Raw genomic sequence first — 14502 nt, 5'->3', positions numbered from 1 at the left:
CATTGATGTGCTTTGAGGGCACTATGGTGTTGAATGCTGAGCTGTAGTCAATGAATAGCATTCTCTTTCTCTATTTTGTACAGGTGGGAAAGGGCAGTGTGGAGTGGAATAGAGATAGAGATTGCATCATCTGTGGATCTGGCGGTATGCAAATTGGAATGGGTCTAGGGTTTCTGGAATAATAGTGTTGTGAGCCATGACCAGCCTTTCGAAAGCAGTTCATGGCTACAGACGTGAATGCTACAGGTCGGTAGTCATTTAGGCAGGTTACCTTAGTGTTCTTGGGCACAGGCACTATGGTGATCTGCTTAAAACATGTTGATATTACAGACTCGGACAGGGAGAGGTTGAAAATGTCAGTGAAGACACTTGCCAGTTGGTCAGCGCATGCTCGCAGTACACGTCTTGCTAATCCGTCTGGCCCTGCGACCTGATGACTGTTGACCTGTTTAAAGTTCTTAATCACATCGGCTGCGGAGAGCGTGATCACACAGTCTTCCAGAACAGCTGGTGCTCTCATGCATGTTTCAGTGTTATTTGCCTCGAAGCGAGCATAGAAGTAGTTTTGCTCGTCTGGTAGGCTCGTGTCACTGGGCAGCTCTCGGCTGTGCTTCCCTTTGCAGTCTGTAATAGTTTACAAGCCCTGCCACATCTGACGAGCATCGGAGCCGGTGTAGTATGATTTGATCTTAGTCCTGTATTGAAGCTTTGCCTGTTTGATGGTTCGTCGGAGGGCATAGAGGGATTTCTTATAAGCTTCCAGGTTAGAGTCCCGCTCCTTGAAAGCGGCAGCTCTAGCCTTTAGCTCAGTGTGGTTGTTGCCTGTAATCCATGACTTCTGGTTGGGGTATGTACATACGGTCACTGTGGGGACAACGTCATCGATGCACATATTGATTTAACCAATGACTAATGTGGTGTACTCCTCAATGCCATCTGAGGAATCCCGGAACATATTCAGTCTGTGCTAGCAAATACAGTCCTGTAGCTTAGCATCTGCTTCATTTTTATTGATCTAGTCACTGGTGCTTCCTGCTTGAATTTTTGCTTGTGAGCAGGAATCAGGAGGATATAATTATTGTAAGTTTTGTCAAATGGAGGGCGAGGGAAAGCTTTGTACATGTGTGTGTGGAGTAAAGGTGGTCCAGAGTTTTTATTCCTCTGGTTGCACATTTAACATCCTGATAAAAACTTGGTAAAACTGATTTAAGTTTCCCTGCATTAAAGTCCCCGGCTACCAGGAGCGCTGCCTCTGGGTGAGCGTTTTCTTGTTTGCTTATGTCGGAATACAGCTCATTCAATGCTGTCTCAGTGCCTGCTTCTGACTGAGGTGGTATGTAAACAGATAAGAAAAATACATGTGAAAACTCTCTAGGTAGGTAGTGTGGTTTACAGTTTATCATGAGATACTCTACCTGGTGCGAGCAATAGCTCGAGACTTCCTTAGATATCATGTACCAGCTGTTATTTACAAAAATACATGGTCCGACGCCCCTTGTCTTACCACATGCCGATGTTCTATCCTGCCAGTACAACGTATAACCAGCCAGCTGCATGTTGATGGTGTCGTCGTTCAGCCACGTCTCCGTGAAGCATAAGATATTACCATTTTGAATGACCTGTTGGTAGTTTAATCTTCCGCGTAGGTCGTCGTAGGTGTCCAAAGATTGCATGTTTGCTAGCAGAATGGAAGGAATTGGGGGTTTATTCGATCGCCTACGAATTCAATATTATCTGCAAAATAAGTAAAACAACAAGTTACAAACAATGTAAATAAACAAACAAAAATCACAAACGGTTGAGGGCACGTAAAACATCTGCCTTCTCCGGCGCCACTCTTGAGCACTACTCTCATATTGTTAGGGCTCATTTTGCTATAGATGGGCTTATAATGGAGTTATATAGAGCTTATGACGTGCTTACAACTATTCCATTGAGATATACACAGTTGAAGTCAGAAGTTTACATACACCTTTGCCAAATACATTTAATCTCAGTTTTTCACAATTCTTGACATTTAATCCTAGTAAAAATTCCCTGTTTTAGGTCTGTTAGGATCACCACTTTATTTTAAGAATGTGAAATGTCAGAATAATAGTAGAGATGAATGTTTATTTCAGCTTTTATTTATTTTGTCAAGTTCCCAGTGGGTCAGAAGAATACATACACTCAATTAGTATTTGGTAGCATTGCCTTTAAATTATTTAACTCGGGTCAAATGGTTCATGTAGCCTTCCACAAGCTTCCCAAAACAAGTTGGGTAAATTTTGGCCCATTCCTCCTGACAGAGCTGGTGTAACTGAGTCAGGTTTGTAGGCCTCCTTGCTCGCACACGCTTTTTCAGTTCTGCCCACACATTTTCTATAGGATTGAGGTCAGGGCTTTGTGATGGCCACTCCAATACCTTGACTTTGTTGTCCTTAAAGCCATTTTGCCACAACTTTGGAAGTATGCTTGGGGTCATTGTCCATTTGGAAGACCCATTTGTGACCAAGCTTTAACTTCCTGACTGATGTCTTGAGATGTTGCTTCAATATATCCACATAATTTTCCTACCTCATGATGCCATCTATTTTGTGAAGTGCACCAGCCCCTCCTGCAGCAAAGCACCACCACAACATGCTGCTGCCACCCCCGTGCTTCACGATTGGGATGGTGTTCTTCGGCTAGCAAGCACCCCCCTTTTTTCTCCAAACATAACGATGGTCATTATGGCCAAACAGTTCTATTTTTGTTTCATCAGACCAGAGGACATTTCTCCAAAAAGTACGATCTTTGTCACCATGTACAGTTGCAAACCGTAGTCTTGCTTTTTTATGGTGGTTTTGGAGCAGTGGCTTCTTCCTTGCTAAGCGGCCTTTCAGGTTATGTCGATATAGGACTTGTTTTACTGTTGATATATATACTTTGTACCTGTTTCCTCCAGCATCTTCACAAGGTCCTTTGCTGTTGTTCTGGGATTGTTTGCACTTTTTGCAGCAAAGTACGTTCATCTCTAGGACACAGAACGCGTCTCGTTCCTGAGCGGTATGATGGCTGTCTGGTCTCATGGTGTTTATACTTGCGTACTATTGTTTGTACAGATGTGTGGTACCTTCAGGCGTTTGGAAGTGCTCCCAAGTATGAACCAGGGGACATCTATCATTTTTGGGCTGATTTATTTGGATTTTCCCATGATGTCAAGCAAAGAGGCACTGAGTTTGAAGGTAGGCCTTGAAATACATCCACAGGTACACCTCCAATTGACTCAAATGATGTCAATTAGCCTATCAGAAGCTTCTAAAGCCGTCACATAATTTCCTGCATATGTCCAAGCTGTTTAAAGGCACAGTCAACTTAGTGTATGTAAACTTCTGACCCACTGGAATTGTCACACAGTGAATCATAAGTGAAATAATCTGTCTGTATACAATCGTTGGAAAATTGTTTGTCATGCACAAAGTAGATATCTTAACCGACTTGCAAAAACTATAGTTAGTTAACAAGAAATTTGTGGAGTGGTTGAAAAACGAGTTTTAATGACTCCAACCTAAGTGTATGTAAACTTCCGACTTCAACTGTATATATGCATATTTATTTATATATACACTGCTCAAAAAAATAAAGGGAACACTAAAATAACACATCCTAGATCTGAATGAATGAAATATTCTTATTAAATACTTTTTTCTTTACATAGTTGAATGCGCTGACAACAAAATCACACAAAAATGATCAATGGAAATCAAACACTCAAAATTAAAGTGGAAAACCACACTACAGGCTGATCCAACTTTGATGTAATGTCCTTAAAACAAGTCAAAATGAGGCTCAGTAGTGAGTGTGGCCTCCACGTGCCTATATGACCTCCCTACAATGCCTGGGCATGCTCCTGATGAGGTGGCGGATGGTCTCCTGAGGGATCTCCTCCCAGACCTGGACTAAAGCATCCGCCAACTCCTGGACAATCTGTGGTGCAACGTGGCGTTGGTGGATGGAGCGAGACATGATGTCCCAGATGTGCTCAATTGGATTCAGGTCTGGGAAACAGGCGGGCCAGTCCATAGCATCAATGCCTCCCTCTTGCAGGAACTGCTGACACACTCCAGCCACATGAGGTCTAGCATTGTCTTGCATTAGGAGGAACCCAGGGCCAACCGCACCAGCATATGGTCTCACAAGGGGTCTGAGGATCTCATCTCGGTACCTAATGGCAGTCAGGCTACCTCTGGCGAGCACATGGAGGGCTGTGCGGCCCCCCAAAGAAATGCCACCCCACACCATGACTGACCCACTGCCAAACCGGTCATGCTGGAGGATGTTGCAGGCAGCAGAACGTTCTCCACGGCATCTCCAGACTCTGTCACTTCTGTCACATGTGCTCAATGTGAACCTGCTTTCATCTGTGAAGAGCACAGTGGCGAATTTGCCAATCTTGGTGTTCTCTGGCAAATGCCAAACGTCCTGCACGGTGTTTGGCTGTAAGCACAACCCCCACCTGTGGACGTCGGGCCCTCATACCACCCTCATGGAGTCTGTTTCTGACCGTTTGAGCAGACACATGCACATTTGTGGCCTGCTGGAGGTCATTTTGCAGGGCTCTGGTAGTGCTCCTCCTGCTCCTCCTTGCACAAAGGCGGTAGCGGTCCTGCTGCTGGGTTGTTGCCCTCCTACGGCCTCCTCCACGTCTCCTGGTGTACTGGCCTGTCTCCTGGTAGCGCCTCCATGCTCTGGACACTACGCTGACAGACACAGCAAACCTTCTTGCCACAGCTCGCATTGATGTTTCATCCTGGATGAGCTGCACTACCTGAGCCACTTGTATGTGTTGTAGACTCTGTCTCATGCTACCACTAGAGTGAAAGCACCGCCAGCATTCAAAAGTGACTAAAACATCAGCCAGGAAGCATAGGAACTGAGAAGTGGTCTGTGGTCACCACCTGCAGAACCACTCCTTTATTGGGGGTGTCTTGCTAATTGCCTATAATTTCCACCTGTTGTCTATTCCATTTGCACAACAGCATGTGAAATGTATTGTCAATCAGTGTTGCTTCCTAAGTGGACAGTTTGATTTCACAGAAATGTGATTGACTTGGAGTTACATTGTGTTGTTTAAGTGTTCCCTTTATTTTTTGGGGCAGTATATATATAATGTTAAGCCATGCCTCCTTGCCTGTGCAACATTTCCTCATATCCCACTCCTTCTTATGCAAATATACCCAATGCTTCTCCCTCTTTTTCTCCTGCCCTGCTACAGAGTCCAAGGTGCTAAAGGAGCTCCTTAAACTTGACCCCAAAAAACCTTCTGGGTCAGATGGTTTATACCCTTTCTTCTTTAAGGTTGCTGCCCCTATCATCGCCAAGCCTATCTCCAACCTTTTTACCCTGTCTCTCCTTTCTGGGAGGGTTGCATTGCTTGGAAGGCAGCCACGGTTCGTCCTTTATTTAAAGGGGAGATCAAGCTGATCCTAACTGTTATAGGCCTATTTCTATTTTGCCCTGTTACTCAAAGGTGTTGGTAACACTTGTCAATAATCAACTGACTGGCTTTCTTGATGTGTATAGTATTCTTTTGGGTATGAAATCTGGTTTCCGCTCAGTTTATTGATGTGTCAGTGCAACCTTAAAGGTCCTCGATGATGTCACCATTGCCCTTGATTCTAAGCAATGTTGTGCTGCTATTTTTATTGACTTTGCCAAAGCTTTTGATACGGTAGACCGTTCCATTCTTGTGGGCTGGTTAAGGAGTATTGGTGTCTCTGATGGGTCTTTGGCCTGATTTGCTAACTACCTCTCTCAAAGAGTGCAGTGTATGAAGTCAAGATATGCTGTCCCAGCCACTGCCTGTCACCAAGGGAGTACCCGAAGGCTCGATCCTAAGCCCCATGCTCTTCTCAATTTACATCAACAACATAGCTCAGGCAGCTCTCTCACCCATTTATATGCAGATGATAGTCTTATACTCAGCTGGCCCCTCTTCGGATTGTGTGTTAAATGCTCTACAAAAAAGCCCTCTTAGTGTCCAGCAAGCTTTCTATGCCCTTAACCTTGTTCTGAACACCTCCAAAACAAATGTCATGTAGTGTGGTAAGAAGAATGCCCCTCTCCCCTCAGGTGTGATTACTACCGCTGAGGGTTTAGAGCTTGAGGTAAGTCACCTCATACAAGTCCTTGGGAGTATGGCTAGACAGTACACTGTCTTTCTCTCAGCACATATCAAAGCTGCAGACTAAAGTTAAATCTAGACTTATCGTAATCGGTCCTCTTTCACCCCAGCTGCCAAACTAACCGTGATTCAGATGACCATCCTACCCATGCTAGATTACGAAGACGTAATTTATAGATCGGCAGGTAAGGGTGCTCTTGAGCGGCTAGATGTTCTTTACCAATCGGCCATCAGATTTGCCACCAATGCTCCTTTATAGGACACATCACTGCACTCTATACTCTGTAAACTGGTCATCTTTGTATACCCGTCGCAAGACCCACTGGTTGATGCTTATTTGTAAAAACCCTCTCAGACATCACTCCCCCCTATCTGAGATATCTACTGCAGCTCTCATCCTCCACATACAACACCCGTTCTGCCAGTCACATTCTGTTAAAGGTCCCCAAAGCACAAACATCCCTGGGTCACTCCTCTTTTCAGTTCGCTGCAGTTAGCGACTGGAACGAGCTGCAACAAACTCAAACTGGACAGTTTTATCTCAGTCTCTTCATTCAAAGCCTCAATCATGGACACTCTTACTGACAGTTGTGGCTGCTTTGTGTGATGTATTGTTGTCTCTACCTTCTTGCCCTTTGTGCTGTTGTCTGTGCCCAATAATGTTTGTAGCATGTTTTGTGCTGCTACCATGTTGTCATGTTGTGTTCCTACAATGCTGTGTTGTCATGTGTCGCTGCCTTGCTAATTTGTTGTCTTAGGTCTCTCTTTATGTAGTGTTGTTGTCTCTCTTGGCGTGATGTGTGTGTTGTCCTATTTTTATTGTGGCAGACCAGGAGGTTGTGTGAAAACGTTTACACAGATCAGACACGGACAAAGTAGGATTTGCTCAGTTTCAAAGGTGTTTATTAACCTAATAGTTCAAAAGAAAAGAATAGGTCTCCCCCAAGAGACCCTCTCCGGGATACCGTCTTCTGGGCTTTGCGTCTTGCTGTATCCTGTGGAGAGCAAAAACTGAACTCTCTCCTGTTACGGCTGGAACCGTCCCCAGGAGTCCTTTCTTCCCCCAGTCTCTCTCCTGTGTGCTCCCCTTTCTTCAGCTTTATGGGACTCGTACAGCTGGTGAGCAATCAGCCCTTGATTACTCACCAGCCCCAATTAGTCCTGGCTGGAGAGCTGACCTGCTGTACGCCACATTATATTAAATGTATTTTAAATATTTAATCCCGTCCCCACAGGAGGCCTATTGGTAGGCCGTCATTGTAAATAAAATAATTGTTCTTAACTGACCTGCCTAGTTACATAAAGGTTAAATAAATAAATAATATAACTAAGGACCCTGCGACTTAACACCTCCCTCTGCAACTGGATCCTGGCCTTCCTGACGGGGTGCCCCCAGGTGGTAAGGGTAGGCAACAACACATCTGCCTCACTGATCCTCAACACGGGGGAACCTCAGGGGTGCTTGCTTTGTCCCCTCCTGTACTCCCTGTTCACCCACGACTGCGTGGCCAGGCATGACTCCAACACCATCATTAAGTTTGCTGACGACACAACTGGTAGGCCTGATCATCGACAACGATGAGACAGCCTATGGGGAGGAGGTCAGAGACTTGTCAGTGTGGTGCCAGGACATCAACCTCTCCCTCAATGTGAGCAAGACAAAGGAGCTGATCGTGGACTATAGGAAAAGGAGGGCTGAACCGGCCCCCATTAACATCGACGGGGCTGTAGTGGAGCGGGTCGAGAGTTTCAAGTTCCTTGGTGTCCACATCAACAATGAACTATCATGGTCCAAACACACCAAAACAGTTGTTTTGAAGAGAGCACGACAACACCTTTTCCCCCGCAGGAGACTGAAAAGATTTGGCATGGGTCCCCAGATCCTCAAAAAGTTCTACTGCTGCACCATCGAGAGCACTGGTTGCATCCCCACCTTGTATGGTAATTGCTCGGCATCTGACCGTAAGGCGCTACAGAGGGTAGTGCGTACAGCCCAGTACGTCACTGGGGCCAAGCTTCCTGCCATGCAGGACCTATATACTTGGCGTTATTAGAGGAAGGCCCTAAAAATTATCTTAGACTCCAGTCACCCAAGTCATAGACTGTTCTCTCTGATACCCCACGGCAAGCGGTACTGGAGTGCCAAATCTAGGTCCAAGAGGTTCCTTAACAGCTTCTACCACCAAGCCATAAGACTCCTGAACAATTAATCAAATGGCCATCCCATTGTTTTTACACTGCTGCTACTCGCTGTTTATTATCTATGCATAGTCACTTTACAAATTGCCTCGACTAACCTGTACCCCTGCACATTGACACGGTACCGGTACCCCTTGTATATACAGTGCCTTGCGAAAGTATTCGGCCCCCTTGAACTTTGCGACCTTTTGCCACATTTCAGGCTTCAAACATAAAGATATAAAACTGTATTTTTTTGTGAAGTATCAACAACAAGTGGGACACAATCATGAAGTGGAACGACATTTATTGGATATTTCAAACTTTTTTAACAAATCAAAAACTGAAAAATTGGGCGTGCAAAATTATTCAGCCCCCTTAAGTTAATACTTTGTAGCGCCACCTTTTGCTGCGATTACAGCTGTAAGTCGCTTGGGGTATGTCTCTATCAGTTTTGCACATCGAGAGACTGACATTTTTTCCCATTCCTCCTTGCAAAACAGCTCGAGCTCAGTGAGGTTGGATGGAGAGCATTTGTGAACAGCAGTTTTCAGTTCTTTCCACAGATTCTCGATTGGATTCAGGTCTGGACTTTGACTTGGCCATTCTAACACCTGGATATGTTTATTTTTGAACCATTCCATTGTAGATTTTGCTTTATGTTTTGGATCATTGTCTTGTTGGAAGACAAATCTCCGTCCCAGTCTCAGGTCTTTTGCAGACTCCATCAGGTTTTCTTCCAGAATGGTCCTGTATTTGGCTCCATCCATCTTCCCATCAATTTTAACCATCTTCCCTGTCCCTGCTGAAGAAAAGCAGGCCCAAACCATGATGCTGCCACCACCATGTTTGACAGTGGGGATGGTGTGTTCAGGGTGATGAGCTGTGTTGCTTTTACGCCAAACATAACGTTTTGCATTGTTGCCAAAAAGTTCACTTTTGGTTTCATCTGACCAGAGCACCTTCTTCCACATGTTTGGTGTGTCTCCCAGGTGGCTTGTGGCAAACTTTAAACAACACTTTTTATGGATATCTTTAAGAAATGGCTTTCTTCTTGCCACTCTTCCATAAAGGCCAGATTTGTGCAATATACGACTGATTGTTGTCCTATGGACAGAGTCTCCCACCTCAGCTGTAGATCTCTGCAGTTCATCCAGAGTGATCATGGGCCTCTTGGCTGCATCTCTGATCAGTCTTCTCCTTGTATGAGCTGTAAGTTTAGAGGGACGGCCAGGTCTTGGTAGATTGGCAGTGGTCTGATACTCCTTCCATTTCAATATTATCGCTTGCACAGTGCTCCTTGGGATGTTTAAAGCTTGGGAAATCTTTTTGTATCCAAATCCGGCTTTTAACTTCTTCACAACAGTCTCTCGGACCTGCCTGGTGTGTTCCTTGTTCTTCATGATGCTCTCTGCGCTTTTAATGGACCTCTGAGACTATCACAGTGCAGGTGCATTTATACGGAGACTTGATTACACACAGGTGGATTGTATTTATCATCATTAGTCATTTAGGTCAACATTGGATCATTCAGAGATCCTCACTGAACTTCTGGAGAGAGTTTGCTGCACTGAAAGTAAAGGGGCTGAATAATTTTGCACGCCCAATTTTTCCGTTTTTGATTTGTTAAAAAAGTTTGAAATATCCAATAAATGTCATTCCACTTCATGATTGTGTCCCACTTGTTGTTGATTCTTCACAAAAAAATACAGTTTTATATCTTTATGTTTGAAGCCTGAAATGTGGCAAAAGGTCGCAAAGTTCAAGGGGGCCGAATACTTTCGCAAGGCACTGTAGCCTCGTTATTGTTATGTAATTTTCTTGTTACTTTTTTATTTTTATTTTTTTACTTTAGTTTATTTTGTAAATATTTTCTTAACTCTATTTCTTGAACTGCATTGTTGGTTAAGGGCTTGTAAGTAAGCATAATTGTATTCAGCACGTGACTGATACAATTTGATTTGATGTAGATCTTATGAAGGGCTTAGGAAGGCTTAATTAAGCCCTTAATGTTGTTTGTTTTAGGTGGGTCATTGTTGTACTATGGTGGACCCCCGTCCTGTAAAAACATACGTGTAAGGATATCTATGGCTGGCAGTGGTTTTGTTTGCTTTCCTTCGCTCCACTATCGCGTGGGGCTGTTTTGCTAAAACTCAGTCGCACCTCTGTCTATAAGGTCCACAGGGTTCCAGGCCTGTCACACATTTATCTCCACACAGCTGTGCCTGTTTCCTCTAGTTTTTCCTCTGGTTTTTGGCCCCTATGTTCAGTGTTTTCCTTGTCCTGCCACAGTTTTCCCCCTGGCTGCAATATTCTGAGAGCCATTTGGCAGGTGACTCTGACCCTTCTGGCTAGAGAGAATATAACTCTCTGGTGTCAATGTTCTTGTTATTCATCCTTGTCATCATTAGTGTCTGTCTTTTTATCCCGTGTCTGATGTTTAGTCACGCTTTGTGGTGTGCATAACTAACATGATAAAATCAGATAAAAGGTTTCGGAATATTATCTTCCAATTGAATTAATGTCTGGTTCCATTCGGCAGACTAAAGCTAGTTGATGAATGTAAATTGTCCAATTTGACATTCAAGTGACAAGTAAATAAATCATTTCTAATGTATTCTATTTTCTGTGTCACCTTAGTGCTGCTTTTGGAGTGTCACTGAGCACAAACTCACAGAAATACTTTCCAAGCCTTGATTATTAGGTTGCCGGGCAACCAGGCTACGAGGATATCTAAAGTTATGCTAAATCCTATATAATTGATTATGTAGTACAATAAAGTTACTTTAAGATGATTTGGACATGAAGTGTAGAAAATGCTAATATAAGAGATATTGACTTGCATTTGTGCCACAAAAGCTCAAAAGTTTACATTTGGAGACAGTGGCTAGGTAAACTAAAAGCATGGATTGCTGTCTTACCATGTCCATAGACTGCTTACAGGGTAAGGAAACCAATATGTCATGTTTTAATGTGGAACACTGTCCCTTTAAGAGGGTGTTTAAGTTTCAAGTTTTAATGGGTACACAATTCACACGTACAGTGAATTGCCTTTCTTGCAAATTCAAAACCCAACAATGAAATAATCAATAACAATGTAATACTAGAAAAAAACACACAAGAAATAAGAATAGGAAATATGAAATACGCAATTAAGTAAGCATACTATATAAAGGAAATATTTAAAAAGTCCATTACAATACCATATTTACATGTGCAGGGATACTGGAGTGATACTGGAGTAGATATGTGTAATGGGACTAGGCAACAGGATATAAGAACAGAGTAGCTGCAGCTTGTATGTGAGTGGGTGTGTAGAGTCAGTATAAATGTATGTGCATATTATGTGTGAGTGAGCAAATGATGGAGTCAGTGTTTGTGTGTGTGTTGGAGTGACAGTGTGTGTATGTGTGTAGGGCCAGGTTAACTCAGATAGTCTGTGTAGCTATTTTGTTAGCTATTTATCTGTTGTATTGCTTGGGGATAGAAGCTGTTCAAGAGCCTATTGGTGTCAGACTTGATTCACCGGTACCTCTTGCCATGCGGCAGCAGAGAAAATCTATGGCCTGGGTGGTTGGAGTCTTTGATTTTCCAGGCCTTCTTATCACACCGCCTGATATAGATGTCCTGGATGGCAGGGAGATCGGCCCCAGTGATTTACTGGACTGTCCCCACAAACCTCTGTAGCGCAATGCCATCAAGGGCAGTGTTATTGCCTTACTAAGCAGTGATGCAGCCAGTCAACATGCTCTTAATGGTACGACTGTAGAACCTTTTGCCAAACTTTTTCAACCTTCTGAGGGGGAAGAGGTACTGTCGCGCCTTCTTCCCGACTGTGCGTGTGTGTTTGGACCATTTTAAGTCTAGTGATTTGGACACCGAGGAACTTGAAGCTGTCTACCTGCTCCGCTGCCGCCCTATGGATGGGGACGTGCTCGCCCCCCGTTTCCTGTAGTCCACAATCAGGTCCTTGGTATTGCTGACGTTGAGGGAGAGGTTGTTGCTCTGGCACCGCACTGCCAGGTCACTGACCTCCTCCCTGTATGCTGACTCAGGCCTATCACTTCGTGTCATCAGAGAACTTGGTAATGGTGTTGGAGTCGTGCATAGCCACACAGTTGTGGGTGAACAGGGAGTACAGGAGGGAACTAAGCGCACCCCCCTGTGGGGCCTCTGTGTTAAGGGTCAGCGTGGCGGAGGTGATGTTGCCTACCCTCACGAGCTGGGGTCGGCCCATCAGGAAGTCCAAGATCCAGTTGCAAAGGGTTCTAAGCTTGGTGATGAGCTTGGAGGGGTTTTGAACGATGAGCTGTAGTCAAATTAACAGCATTCTCATGCAGGTATTACTCTTATCTAGGCGGCTGAGGGCAGTGTCAAGAGCAATTGAGATTGCATCATCTATGGATCTGTTGGGGTGGTATACACATTGGAGTGGGTCTAGGGGGGATGGGATGGTGGAGTTAATGTATGCCATTACCAGCCTCTCAAAGCACTTAATTATTACAGAAGTGAGTGGTACAGGGTGGTAGTCATTGTGTTTATGTGTTCTGTGCAGAGTATGGAGGCCTGGGTCTGGACTTCAGCTACAGTATAGCCGTGTCAGAGGAGCTGGGTAACATCCGCTGTGGAGGCATCCCCATGGCCATCGGAGTCCAGACTGATATGGCCACACCTGCCCTGGCCAGGTAATGTATATGCACCCATCTGGCCCATAGACATGTTATTTTCATTATGAGCCAATCAAGCAAGTCATTTCATTTTTATTTTGTATAATATTTTAATAGAGGAAAGTAAAAACATACAATCAATTGTACAATCACATAGCTTTTTCCCTTTGGAACCCCCCCCCCCCCCTTCCCAATGTAATTTAATTTCTAAACTGCATAAATTAGTCTCTGATTCCCACACACACACACACACACACACACACAAGAAACACTTGTAAAGTCAAGCTTTTGTGAAGACTTGGAGACAACCCACTCTTCTGACATCTCCGCTTCAATATGCACACCAACAAACCAAAACTAGGACTTAGTGGCTTCTACAAGTAATACTTGACAGATGTTTAAATATATCATGTTGATGATTAGTCAAGCAGCTGTATGTATGCTATTCATTATACATAGCAAAATAAGTGCAAGGTTTTGGCAACTAAGCCCTTTTTCTACTTGCCCAGGGTCAGATGAACTTATGGATTACATTGTTATGTTTCTATGTGCAGTTTGAAAGAAGCTAACTAGCGTTAGCTCAATGACTGGATGTCTAACAGAGCAGTTACTTGATCAGCTCTTTAACCACATTGTCTCTGTGTGTTGTGACACTGTGCTAAATGGCATATACTGTAGGTTTGGCTCTACAGAGCTGAAGAAGGAGTTTCTGATGCCCTCCATAATGGGAGACAAAGTGGCCTGTCTGGGAGTGAGTGAAGTCGGAGCCGGCTCAGATGTTGCTAGTACGTTGCCTTCATTTAGTATCCCACCAGTATTTTATTATAGCCTAACTTCTTCTCATCCCTAAAGCAGATTCTCAGTAAACACTCAACCAATCTGGGACGGAAAAGGATGCTCAATCTATTTCTAATGCGGGGGACATCAGAGCACCAGCATGATTAAAACACTCTTAATGGCAAATGATAGCATGAAAATAACAAATATATATATATTTTTTTTTTCTCCCTTGTTTCATCTTGTTCAAAGAAGGAAGAACTTCAAGGCATGCTTATCTGTGCACCTATACTGATTTGGAGAATAAAGAATGATTTCTGTTCTGTTTAGAGTAATATCACTCCAGGCTCTAATCGGGCACCAATCGATTGTTAATCTATACTAGGGTTCCCCAACTGGCGGGCACGCGTGTGATTTCATTTGTCCCCCCAAGATTACTGAGCATGAAAAATATATATATATATATTTTTTTTATTGTTGGACATAAAATAAAGACTAAAACACCAGCAATTTGGTTCCAAGTGCAATATAGCAGTATTCCCACGCAAAATAGAGAGACTTTTAGTATTGCAGTGTATGTGGACACCTGCTCGTCAAACATCTTATTCCAAAATCATGGGCATTAATATGGAATTGGTCCCCCCTTTGCTGCTGTAACAGCCTCCACTCTTCTGGGAAGGCTTTCCACTAGATGTTGGAACATTGCTGCGGGGACTTGCTTCCATTCAGCTGCAA

At 43.9% G+C, this 14502-nt stretch overlaps 1 protein-coding gene across 1 annotated transcript in view; it reads left to right on the top strand.

The window, feature by feature from the left end:
* Positions 1-14502, top strand: part of zgc:85777 (acyl-CoA/acyl-ACP dehydrogenase) — a 48439-nt gene that overhangs the window by 25381 nt on the left and 8556 nt on the right. Inside the window, exons 3-4 of the mRNA XM_036953413.1 lie at positions 12879-13008; positions 13669-13775. Of these exons, the coding sequence (XP_036809308.1) occupies positions 12879-13008; positions 13669-13775 (237 nt within the window). The remainder of the gene's footprint in view (positions 1-12878; positions 13009-13668; positions 13776-14502) is intronic.

This window comes from Oncorhynchus mykiss, chromosome 18 (assembly GCF_013265735.2).
Source record: "Oncorhynchus mykiss isolate Arlee chromosome 18, USDA_OmykA_1.1, whole genome shotgun sequence".
NCBI lineage: Eukaryota > Metazoa > Chordata > Actinopteri > Salmoniformes > Salmonidae > Oncorhynchus > Oncorhynchus mykiss.
This window is presented reverse-complemented; position numbering and strand designations above follow the sequence as displayed.